The 13,419-nt window shown below is 31.6% G+C and overlaps 1 protein-coding gene across 1 annotated transcript in view; it reads left to right on the forward strand.

Moving 5' to 3' along the window:
- TTC21B (tetratricopeptide repeat domain 21B) overlaps positions 1–12,108 on the forward strand; it is an 89,987-nt gene extending 77,879 nt beyond the window's left edge. Inside the window, exons 26-29 of the mRNA XM_074303217.1 lie at positions 5,800–6,024; positions 7,568–7,688; positions 9,837–9,904; positions 11,542–12,108. Coding sequence (XP_074159318.1) covers positions 5,800–6,024; positions 7,568–7,688; positions 9,837–9,904; positions 11,542–11,619 — 492 coding nt within the window. The 3' untranslated portion in view covers positions 11,620–12,108. The remainder of the gene's footprint in view (positions 1–5,799; positions 6,025–7,567; positions 7,689–9,836; positions 9,905–11,541) is intronic.
- The last annotated feature ends 1,311 nt before the right edge of the window (positions 12,109–13,419 follow it).

The raw sequence follows: 13,419 nt of genomic DNA on the forward strand, positions 1-13,419 counted from the left end.
CATTATGTTAACCTTCATCTTATTTTCTCCTTTACATATAATTTTTTTTCCCTTTCCATCCTGTTCCTCCTCTGTAAAGGGCTGAAACTCTGAGTTGATGCACTGGGGTCAGACAACGGAACACTTAAGGCTAATTATCCATTGGACAGTACTCTATTAGTTTATGCTTGGAAAATGGTCCTTCCTACTATTCTGTGCTGGCTTGATCTTTTGGTGTATACAGAGAATTGTAGGAGGGATTAGGGGATGGAATAAGACAAGCCAGAGTCACTGTGGTGGTAGAGGAGGAGAGGAGTGGTCGCAGAGATCCTGTGTCCATTCCCTTCACTTCTACCCCTAAAGACCAAGAATAAAGACCAAGGACTTTTTGCTTATCCTAACTTTGGCTGATTCTAAGATATTTGGGGTGCTAACTCAGTCTTCAGTGTTTTGTTTCTGACTACGGCCTCCTGCAATATAACCTCCCTTCTATCCAGCTCCTCCCTTTTCTTTCCCCTTTCTCCTACTTAGGACAAAATAAATTTCTATATTCTCCTGAATTAATATGTAATTCCCTCTTTGAGCCAAAATGGATGAGATTAAGCTTAAGACAGATCTCATTATCCTCTCTTCTTTCCCTCTATTCTCATAGAACTGTCTTTTGTGCCTCTTTATGTGATCTAATTTATCTCATTTTACCTTTCCTTTCCTCTTCTCCCAATATAAACCTTTTTCTACTCCTTAATATCTTTTTTTTTTTTAAATATCACATCGGAGTCAATTTATATCTGCATTCTCTATGTATTCCACTTCTAACTGCCCTAAGGAAAGATGCAGTTATCAAGACTTGCAAGTATCTTTTTCCAAGGTGGGGATGTAAGTGGTTTAACCTTTAAATAATCTTTAATGTTGTTTTTTTTTTTCTTTGCTGTTTACTTGCTGTTATGCTTCTCTTGGATCTCATATTTGTAGATCAAATTCCTTGTTTTGTTCTGGTCTTTCAATAGAAATGATTGAAAGTCCCATTTGATTAAAGGTCCTTCTCCTCCCCTGAAAAATGATACTCAATCTTACTGGGTAACTGATTCTTGGTTTTAATCCAAGGTCCTTTGCCTTCCAGAATATGGTATTCCAGACCCTCTGACTGTAGAAGATGCCAAATCCTAGATAATCCTGTGGCTCCCCTCTACTTGAACTGTTTTTGACTGGCATCCTATAGCATTTTTTCCTTTAGCTTATAGTTCTGGAGTTTTTCAACAGTATTTCTTGGAATTTTCCTAGTGGGATATCTCTGAGGTGGTGATCAGTGGATTCTTTCAATGACTATTTTGCCCTATGGTTCTACTAGATCAGGGCAGTTTTCCTTGATTTCTTGTATAATGCTGTCCGGGATTTTTTTTTTTTTTTTTTTTTTTTTTTTTTTTTTTGATCATGGTTTTCAGGTAGTCTAGTGGTTTTTCAATTGTTCCTCCAAGATCTATTTTCCAAGTTAGTTTTTTTCCTGTGAGGAAATTTACATTTGTGTCCCTTTTTTTTTTTAGACTGATTCTTAATTTCTCATAGTCATTAGCTTCTATTTGCCCAATTTTGGTTTTAATGTTTGATTTTCTTCAGTTAGCTTTGTAATCTCCTTTTTCATTTGATTAATTCTATTTTTAAAAGTTTTCTTCATTGGATTTGTTTTGCATTTGATCAATTGTATTTTTTTAAGGAATTGGTTTCTTCAGTGCATTTTTTTTTTTGCATGTGATCAATTTTTTTAAGGAATTGATTAGCAGGATGATTTCAGAGAGCCCTGAAGGACTTATATGAACCGATACTAAGTGAAATGAGCAGAACCAGGAAATCATGCGGCAACAAGATTATATAATGATAATTCTGATGGATGGGGCTCTTTTTGCTTGAGATGATTCAAGCCAGTTCCAATGATCTTGTGATAAAGAGAACCATCTACACCCAAAGAGAGGACTGTGGGAACTGAGTTTAGATCACAGCATAGTATTTTCACTCTTTTTGTGGTTGTTCATTTGCATTTTATTTTCTTTCTCATTTTTTCCTTTTTGATCTGATTTTTCTTGTGCAAGAAAATTATATAAATATGAATGAATATATTGGATTTCATGTATATTTTTACTATGTTTAACATATATTGGATTGCTTGCCATGTAGGGAAGGTATGAGGGGAAAGGAGGGGAAAGTTGGAACACAAGATTTTGCAAGTTAATGTTGAAAAATTGCCCATGCATATGTTTTGAAAATAAAAAGCTTTAATTAAAAAAAAAAAAAAAAAAGATATAGCCCAGACATAAAAAAGGGATTGTTTTCCTTTTCCAAGCTGTTGAGTTTCTCTTACATACCTCTCATTTCTTTTCCCAATTTTTCTTGTATCTCTCATATTTGATTTTTAAAATTCTTTATGAGCTCTTCTTCCAAGAAAGTTCTTTGGGCATGAAACCCAATTCTTATCCCTCCTTGGAATTCACATGTGGGCATTTTGTTTTCTTCTGAATGTGTGTTTTGGTCTTCCCTGTGACCATAGTACCTTTCTATGGTCAAGGTTCTTTTTTGTTAATTTTTTTTCTTTATTCCCCCCCCTATTTTGTGACTTTAAAAGGTGAGATCTTCTCCTGGGTCATAAGAGGCCATATCCCAAGCTTCTTATGCTTCTTTGAGCTTTGGCTCTGAGCACAAGGGTCCCATGTATTTGGTTAGCGTCTTGCTCACAGTGCTGGGGGTAACCTGATGTAGTCCTACCTGTTGTTGCCTAGTTTCCCTAGTTAATAGTTTGCCTTCTACACTGGGGATGGCAGCTGTCCCACTGGTCTGCTGTGTTATTTTATTGAGTCAGGACAAAGCATCTCCATTGCTGATCCTCTGTGATTAAGACCCTCACACTGATTGTCCTAGATACCATCTGAGTGGGATTGCAAACCTTTCACTTCAGTGAGATTCATCTTTCTTGAATTCCTTCCAATATATCTTGAATTGGAGAATTCTTTCATTCTGTTTCTTCATAGTCTCTCTTGTTCTGGACCCTGTTCAGAGGGTTGGCTAATAATCTGACCAGACTTCATTTTGCCATCTTGGCTCCACCCCCAGAAATCTCTAACCAACTCTTACTTCTCTATTATGACATTTTATGTCTTTCATTTTTCTTGGGACCATTCGTTTATTTTAATTCTCGTCTTTATTTATGTGTATAGAGATTTTATGTGTATGGAGATAAGAAGAGAATGCATACTGGCCCTTCCTTATTTAATTTTTAACTATAATTCTCAAATATTTTATAGCCCATCAAACTCTCTATGTCATTTATATGCTGATAAATAATAGTGCCTCCATTGAGAGTTCTTTTGTGATCCCTCATTGTGGCATTGTGGATTCTTAAAGGCTATGCCAGTAGAATATAAGCTTTGGTAGATCTTACTACATTGAAAGGACTTAAAACTAAGTTTGTCATGTGGAGATCATCCACATTAAGACTTATCAGAAAATTAGCCACTATGTAATGAGTGATTTTAGCTACTTTAATCCATTTGTCTACCAAGTTACATGAAGAATTTATAATTGGGATCATAGAAGGAATAAAACACATACATGTAATTATCACTTCTAAAAGTACTGAAATACAATGGCCAAAAATAATAATAGTTTTAATTTTCATTATAAAAAGTGTAAATGCTACAAACTTTAAAAACATTTGAAAAATTATTTGAATTTGTTAATATTGATTTTTCATACGATATTCAACATAATCACAATTTTATGTTATACATTGCTATATTCAGTTTTTAAACTTTATAGTTAAAAAATTTCAATCAACTGCTGCTAAGTGACTAAAAGGATTGTCTTTGTAATCCAATTCATAAAATAAAATAGAATTCATAAAACTAAATATAAAAATTTAAATAATTAACTTTCTGATTTTTTTATAATTTTGTAGCATTTATACTTCTGAAGTTATTAACATTTTAAATTAAATTAAAATTGTTGGAACACCCTGCACAAGTAAATACTGAAAATCATATATGACTGAGCTTAAAAGATTATAGCCCTCCCTCTGTTCTTATATTATGTTTCTCTTGTTTTGCCAATAATTTATCATTTTCTTCCATTCATTCAGATTCTTGTACAGTTCTGTGCACCCAACAGGAGTGCCATAAATATTTTGAACATGATTAGATTCTCAAGCAATTTCATTATCCCTTACAATATACATTTAAACATAAAATTGCAGTTGTTATTTAACAACAGTGTCCTAGAATGCAACCTTCCACCAACATTCAAACAATGCCTCTAGTAGTTTCACTCTGCTAAAATGTGTGTGTGTGTGGCAGATGGATGACAGCAACTGCCATATTGAGTGCAGAAAGAAGATAATTAAAAGTTTGCCAGGCCTAAGAAAATCTGTAAGAACTGAATGAAACTCAGTTTCAAGTGATATATCATAGCTTCAGAATGCTGGAAAACAGCACTCAAGTATGTAGCAATCAGAGAAAGTTTGTTGTGACCAAGGCTGTTATGTTCCCTATGAGGTGAAAAAAGAGAAAAAGAGAACCAGTGCCTGAGAACCTTCCTACTGTTGTGTGGTCAATTATAGCCACCTTCCAAATAACAAACTATACATCTTATTAATGTGGACAGATGTGCTTGTATTAATTTCATTCATGTGTACTTATACAAATAATAATGTCATCATCATAATCTTTTATGATGTAGATTATGGTAGTATGCTTATTCACTTAGTTGTACATGATGTATATTCTTACCACAACTGAATAATTGTTCTCCATCTTTTCTCCTATAACTTCTTACCCACATAATATATGCAACTTTCACAAAATTAAATTATAGTGCAAAAACAATGTTTCTGGTAAACACACATTTAGTGTTCTTTTGTATGGTCTGTTATTTTGGCCCATGTTTCAAATGCAAGTGTATTTATTCATGGGTGAACTTTATATTTATTATTATAATTATCATCATTATAACTAATTATCTTTATTATTTCCCACTTTTATTCCAAAAAGGAAATATAGTTGAAAAAACCTACAATGTAGCATACAAAAACCTGAGTTCAAAGCCTTGCTTGACTACTACCTATATAACCAAGTCATTTGGATTCTCTAGCCCTTAGATTCCTTTTTAGAAAAAATTAGTACTGAATTAGATCTCTAAGATCCTTTTGAACTCTGAAATTCCTATAATCTTATGCATTTTCTCATAACTTAAAGGAAAAGTAATCTGCACCAATTTTAATTTTTGGTCAGATGCCCTAGATAACAGATGAACAAAATTAAAGATAAGGAAAAAAGAGCAAGGGGAGACTAATTTAAAAAGAGAGAAGATAAAATTACATGTACAATTACATATATACAAATCCATTTCTTGCTATAATCCATATTTAAGGAAAACTTACACAACTGTTTTTACCATAAACACTTGAAAAATAAGGACTATGTTTAAAGTGTTTGTTTTCACTTGTACAATAAAACATATACCAAAAGTGGAGTCAGACTAATTATCTGGCATCAGAATATGGTACTAGCATGATCAATTGCATATTTCTATATTATATGTGCCAAAGTTTCTTCATCTTGTATCTAGTGTTTTCCTTTGAATATGAAGATATAGAGTGTCATTTAAGGATCACCATTTCAAAAAGTCATATATTTGAGAAGTGAAAGAAACCAATAAGATCTTTCTGTCAAATTCTAATTTTATATTGCATGTAAACAAGTAATCTATGAGCAAATTTCTTAAGAATTACTAATCTGTATGTGTATCTACAGTGTCTCAATTTCAGAACTTTAATTACAGAAAGATCACATTCCAGCACTTTTGGGGATGGCAACAGCATACATGATCTTGAAACAGATACCACGAGCCAGAAACCAACTGAAACGAATTTCAAAAATGAATTGGAATCCCATTGATGCTGAGGAGTTTGAAAAGAGTTGGCTGCTGCTTGCTGATATTTATATTCAGTCAGCAAAATATGATATGGCAGGTGAACTGCTAAGACGGTGTCTGCGTCATAATAGGGTAAGTAATAAAAATAATTCTGCTTCTCTCTATTTATGAAAAATATTGTTTTTATAATAATCTGTACTGTTCATATTCTATTCATTTTCAAGTTTTTTTGTGTGTTCTTTTGGTAAGAATAGTCATGAAGTGGGGAATAGAATACTTATTCTTGTCATGATCAATAAATAAACTTAAGAAAAACAGGAGATAAGCAATTTATCTTTGAGAGTTAAAAAATAAATAACTCCAGATGCTACTTAGTCATTTTCATTCATATAAGTAATTTATGCATGTTTCAAGTTTCAGCTGTGAGTATGTACTACTTACTAAAGGTGTTTGTGGAATGTCAAGTGTTTTCCTCTGATTATCTATCCTATTCAGAGCTAATGAAAATTGCAGAAAAATATCAATTGTGGGCTTTTGCCTCATTTGCTAAAAGAAACACTGACTGAATTTACTGCAGCTGGATGCCATTCCCATGTATTAGAATAATCTATGCAAAATAAATTTTGTAAAAATTCCTTTTCAGGTTTTAATTTGGATTGTTTAATCACAATGTTAATGTTTAATTGCAAAATGTAGTATAGATTTTTACAGTATAAAGCCCCTTTTTACCAAACTTATTTTTAAACATAGAATTCTCTTATAAGGGACAAAATTACTTTAAATATGTGATTCTTTCATAATTAATTTATCTAATTATCTAAGAGTATCTTGAATTTGCCTTAGTTTTTTGGAGATACTTGTTTTTATAATTTTATATAAATTATTTCAGAACTTCTATTACATTAATCTAAACTACATTTGTAGTTTCTGGGAAAAATATTAATTAAATACTTTTCCTAGAAAGTTATAAGTGAGATCTTCTAATGAAAGACTGTTTTACTAAGTTCTTAGAGAACTTAAAAATGAATCATTTATCAGTTTATTGTCTTTCCCAAATGAAGTATATTGCATTTTTAAGTAGACTTAACAAATATAACTTTGAAAAATCTAAGAAACTGTTGAAATATATAGTCTGATCATGTCCCTACTGTAACACAGTACAAGAACAACAATCTGCTTAGCAATGAGAGGTGTGGGGCACATCAAAATTTAGTTTGATATTCTGTTGCTGAATATGTCTGGATATGGTGGCTTTTTTCCTAAGATGGCATTTATGCTCACTGGTTTCTTGTGTTTATAGATTCAGAAAAAGTGAAATTTGGGGGGGAAAAAAAAAGGACCTATAGCTTCAAAACTTCACATTTTCTCTTACTCTCATTTTGTACTGATTGTAATAAAGTAGCTCAAAAACAATATGCCTACTTTTATTAATTGATGGAAGATTGGAACCTTCCAATGGGTTGGAGAAGAAAAAATTGTTTTATAATTATTGTACTATAGCATTTTTGAATACTTTGGAATCTTTAAGGCATTGACTGCATTAACAAAAGTAAATATGAGTTTTGAAAATTATGTGTTGTAAATATGTAGTTTCGAACCTTGTGAATGAAATGTTGGAACTATAGATAGATACATTTATATAGAAAGATATATCTTTCTAAACTTTTTTCTTCAGTCTTGCTGCAAAGCCTATGAATATATGGGATATATAATGGAGAAAGAACAAGCTTATAAGGATGCCTCTGTGAATTATGAAATGGCATGGAAATATGGCAATCAGATAAGTCCAGCAGTGGGTGAGTGGGGTAAAGGGATTATGATTGGTTACATTTTATTCCTAAATCTTTACTTAAATAAGGTTGGAGTTTTTCGTTCATGTTATCCATAGCAGCAGCTATAGTATGAAGTTGAGCAATTCTCTTTTGAGAGCTCTCCTGAAAAGATGTCTTGATATCCTAACTAATCTTTTAACTGCTTATGCTTATAAGGAAGAATTCTTTAAAACCTTTCATCTTTCCGTCTTTACATGCTATATGTTCATAAAATCTTAAAGTTGATAATGGCCATTAAAAAAGGTCTTTAGTTAAAAAAAAAAAAAATTCCCAATACACAAGCCACCTAGGTTTTTATCCTAGTTCTTTCCCTATGCAAGATCCTGAACATGCCTAATCCTTCTATCACACAGCATGTCTTCAGGTGCTTTAGGACATCTAGCATGTCCTCATTTTTATAAAAGGCAACCATCCCTAGTTTCTTCAGTCATTTATTCTATGATATAATTTCCAGAATACTCATTATCCTTACTACTTGTATAAATATTCTCTTATGTCTGTATGTCTTTTGAAATATAGCTCCCGGAACTGGACATAATACTCACTAGTACTCTGATCAACACAGTTTGCAGATCTAAGCATTATTAAACTAAGTTTCATAAGAATAGTAATTGTAGCTTGTTCTTTGACTCATCTCCTGTAGCACCTCGCATGTTATGGTCATTGAATACATGCTTAATGAATTGATGCAGCATATTATCGTACTACCCCTTTTTTTAATAGCCATATCAGATCAAATTATACTAAATTGTGTTTAAAACTTCCAGGTATTTTGCACTTAAAGTGCTACTTGTTTAAGCATTTTCATTTTGCTTTTATATGTTTTTTTTTTTAAACTAAATGTAAGACTTTACTTTTTTTTCTATTAAATTTTGTCATCATTTAAAATCATTGGCCAAGTCAACATTTATTTTATTATTCATCATCATTCAAAAAAAAAAAAACAAAAAAAAAACCTCAGGATGGTCTTCTGATTCTACATTTAATTTTGTGTAGAAATTTGCCACTTTGAGACAGTTTCCTCAATTTTTAAGTAGAGGTTGTATCTTAACATGACACTATTTGTGGGAGCACTTAGTGATTAGGATGCACAGTAGATTTATTGTAAAATTCACTGGTGCTTTATACTATACCTTAAGATTTTTCTGAATTGAGATAAATTTTCTCTATACAATATAGCTTTTCTCAGAATAGAAGTTGGAGGTTCTTACAAAAAGAGAAGTTTGAAATCCCAAAAAATCTCTCCAGTAGTGGCAACAATTTAATGCATGAGCCCATTTGCTTTTGCTAGTTTCACTGCTCCAACTCTCTCTTAATTCCATCCCTTGCTCAGATATCAAAGTGATCTTCCCAGAGTGAAAGTCTAACCATATCCCTTCTGTAGCCAGTAAACTCCAAAGGCTCCCTCTGACCTCCAAGATAAAAAATAAAAGCCACTGTTTGCTTTAACTTTCATAAACTTCCTTTTTCCAACTTTCCGGATTTATTACATTCCACATATTCCATAGTCCACTGAGCCTGGCCTTCTCCTGTTCCTTGTACAAGACACTTCATCTCAAATTCCATACATTTCCATGGCCTGAAGTGCCCTCCCTCCTTTCCTCAGTTTCCTGGCTTCTTTGGCTCTGTGAAAATCTCACCTTCTTCACTTTTCTAGTCCTACCTTAAAGCTAACATCTTCCTTTCAATAAAATTACCTAAGGTTATCATGTGTGTGTGTGTGTGTGTGTGTGTGTGTGTGTGTGTGTGTGTGTGTGTGTGTGTGTATTATTTACACACAGTTGTTTACTCCTACCTCCCTATTAGACTGAAGGATCCCTGAGAGCAGAAACTGATTTTACCTTTCTTTGTATCCCAGGACAGTACTAACACAGAATGAGCATTTTACAAACGCCTTTTGCCTGACTGATAGTCTCCTATCTCCGTGGCAAATACTCTCTGCTTGACTTTCTAATTGTTTTCCTCCTCTATTGTCTTACTTTTTACTTCATTCTTGCTCATTCCAATGTAGTTCCTTAAATACCACAAAATTAAACTAGTAGAACAAGTTTTAAAAAAGGGGGGAAACATATTTATTCACATTGTTTATTTATTATCATTTTTTCTTTATAGGCTACAAACTTGCATTTAATTATTTAAAAGGGAAAAGATACGTTGATGCCATTGATATATGTCACAAGGTAATTATTTTTAAAATAAAAATAATTTTTACCTACAGTTTAATGTATTGAAACATTGGTGTAGTAGCAGTAATTTTTTTTTTTTTTTTTTTTGTGAACCTCAGGATAGACTTTACCTACATTCTTTAGCTACATTATAACTATCATAAGTAAGCACAGTAAGCACTGTTATCCAGCATTGCTGGGAAATGGAACATTCTGGTCATTGTAAATACTCAATATTCCCTAAATACCTTATACAAATTTTCACAGAGATTAGGATATGATAAAGTGTACTTAATAGTAAAAGTACCTTAAGTACAATTTTATAAATCTTTGAAGATTCAAAAGGTACATCATTAACATATTGTAGTCTCAAGCTCATCGCTTTTGTTGAGGTGCTTAAATGTTAACAAATAGAGTTCTGATGAACATAATTCTGTGCCATAGTTTGCTTCAATTTAGTTGTATTTCAGATTGAAATTAAATTACTCCTCTTGTGGCACTGAAATGTAATTATGACAAATAAATAGTGTTTATCATTTTTGCTGTGTTATCCAGGCTCTGTAGCAATTTGACACTTCTAAATCACTCAAATTTTCATATAAAAAATGAGGCATAATGACTGATATTTTATGGTGATTCCTTCACTTATATCTCATTAATGCCCTTAAACTCATATGATAATTACCACTACCACTACTAATAACTTGTCTTATTAAATATGCTGATTTATACCTAAGGAAAAAAGGGTCTAACATGATATCCTGCAGAAAAATAAAAGTTGGACCACAATATCTGAAGAAATTGTTGACATATTTGAAGGCATGTGTTTTTTACTTCAATTCTTGTTGTTAAAACTTTTTTAAAATATTAGTTTTACTTTCATTTTTTAACAAGTACAGAATAATGAATATAATTAAATCCTTTTTAATAGGTTTTTAATAACAGAGGTCTTTTCATTGCCCCAGGGTGATCATTCATAACAGTCCTTATAATTCAGTTTTTTTAGTTGTTGAATGTATAAGAGAAAGAGCAGAATGTATACTTCCCCCCAGGATATGGCCTATAAAGTTCTGTGTTGTTTTTTTTTTAAATGAATCTTTAACATTGTTTTCTTATGATTTGATTCTCCTAAATGTGGGGAAAATATAATGGAGAATAAAAAGTTCTGTTTAAAATTTGTTTGATTAAGTTTTTTACTACATTAAAAATTGTTTTGATTATTGTAGTTTCAGAGTCAGGAATAAAGTAATGCTATATCTGAAGGACATTCAAAGTTATGAGCTGACCTTTTCACTTATAACTTGAAATGATTCCATTAATTTAATCTTGGTTTTATGAAACCTTTATTATGATTGGTTAAATGTAAACTTAATGTAAGACTAACTATTTTAGTATGAGAAAATTCTTATCCCTTTTTCATAAAATATGCAGTAAAATCCTTCTGTTATTACCCTGACATGAAATTTCTTCATATTCAATAACTCTGAGCTTTCTTTAGGTTCCAAATATGCTTAAGTTTCAAAATCTTTTGAAAGATATCCACCAGAAAATCATAACTCTTTTTGTAAAAATGAATAATCAGAAAACTCACTTGATTTTCTAGTTCTTCTATTCACTTGGCAATTATTTTCATTTTTTTTTTAATTTTACAGGTTCTCAAAACACATCCAACTTATCCGAAAATCCGAAAAGATATACTTGACAAAGCACGTGCAGCTTTAAGAACTTGAACCTTATTCTCCCTAGATTACTAAATTGAAGCAGACACTAAAAAGGAAATATGATTTTAAATTCTATTATTATTAAGATTTGGCTCACATTTGTTTTACAAAGAAAATTTTTTTTCAGAGTTGATAGTATTATTCTCCAGCAGAGGCTGCTGTTGTATAGGAAGAGAAACATTCAAATAGATATATTCAAGCATAGGGGAAATTAATTGAAATCTTTTATTGACTGTCTTTGATTAAAAACTGTCTCCAAAACTATAATCTTCCACAATTTGAAGAGCTATTTCCTTTCTCTTTAAAATGTCTTGACAATCAAGTTAAAACAAACTTAATGACAATTTTTTTACTGTAATATTTTTGTCAATTTCATGAAAATGTATTTAAGAAAATGAGATTTTTTTTCTGTTAATATTTTTAAGCAGTTTCAATTGTTGGCATAAATCCAAATGTCATTTGTAAATAAATTTGTTGTAATAAAATTTTTAATTCAAATATCATGTTCATTTTAACTGCATTTTTTTTTAGTCTTCTAAGAAACAAGATATGCTAAAAAAGGAATTGTTCATTCTAATAGTCCATATCTTTTTGTCTATGTGCACTTCCGTACTTAAAAATAGAATCACAGAATCTTGGACTTCAAATGCCATCTTAAACAAGAATCCCCTAAAAAGCATATCAACTTCTGCTTAACCTCAACTAAGAAAGTAACTTGCCTAATTTTCCCAAGAGAAGTAGATGGTACAGTGGGTAGAGTACCAAGTCTATCCAGTCAACTCTTCATGAATTCAAATGCAGTCCCTCACTAGCTATATGAGCCTGCGTAAATCACTTGATTCTGCCTTATATGTAAAATGAGATTAATAATAGTGCCTAACTTTCGGGGATGCTGTGAGGGCCAAATAAGAATATATGTAAAGCATTTAGTAGTAATAGCAGTAGTAGTGGTAATATTATAACAGACATTTTTTTTACGTCCAATTAAATCTGCCCCTGCAATTTCTACCTACTATTCCTAGTTCTGACCTATAAGGCTAAGGAAAAGGAACCAAAAACATTCCCCACATAGAAGCCCTTCAAATACTTGAAGACAGCTGTATGTCTTCCATAAGAATTTGGCATCTTAAAATCATTAAGAAATTATGTTAAAACTTCAGATATGGTAAACTGCATAATAACCCAGTAAAACAGAGTATAAATTATAACTCACCAATGGAAACCTTGCCAATTGTTTGTATTTTAGAGATGGAAGGGCACCTAAAAATCATTTAGTTTTATTTGTTTTCAAAGTATTAAAAAAAAAAAAGTGAAATGTACATTATACTATTTACCTTTATATGACATGATATACATCCTCAAAAACACCATAGGAATATACCAAGCCTGAATAGAGACTAATAATAATAAGTTCAGCTGATGGAAAAGTACAAAGAATCACCTCAGATCTCAAATTAGAAATATTAAGACAATTATAAACCAGTCAATAAAATGTAGCCACATTACTAGAATTTTACACATTTCTACTTGTACTGTGGGAATAAAATGTGAGTTAAAGAGCAATTTCTGGTACTATATTCAATTTTTACTTTCAGCATTTATTTTGTAGCATGGTTTGAACATATTAATTAAATCCTTTCTCAAATATTGTTTAAAGGGAAGTATGTCAGTACAGTGTACAAAGGAAATACACTATTGGTTATTAAGGACTTAAAAAAAACAAAGTTATATATCTGCTATATGGGGAAAAATTCTTTAGTGGATAAATGTATACACAGGAATATGGCCCTAAGTTTTTCTAAATATCCA

Source organism: Sminthopsis crassicaudata, chromosome 3 (genome assembly GCF_048593235.1).
Source record: "Sminthopsis crassicaudata isolate SCR6 chromosome 3, ASM4859323v1, whole genome shotgun sequence".
Lineage (NCBI taxonomy): Eukaryota > Metazoa > Chordata > Mammalia > Dasyuromorphia > Dasyuridae > Sminthopsis > Sminthopsis crassicaudata.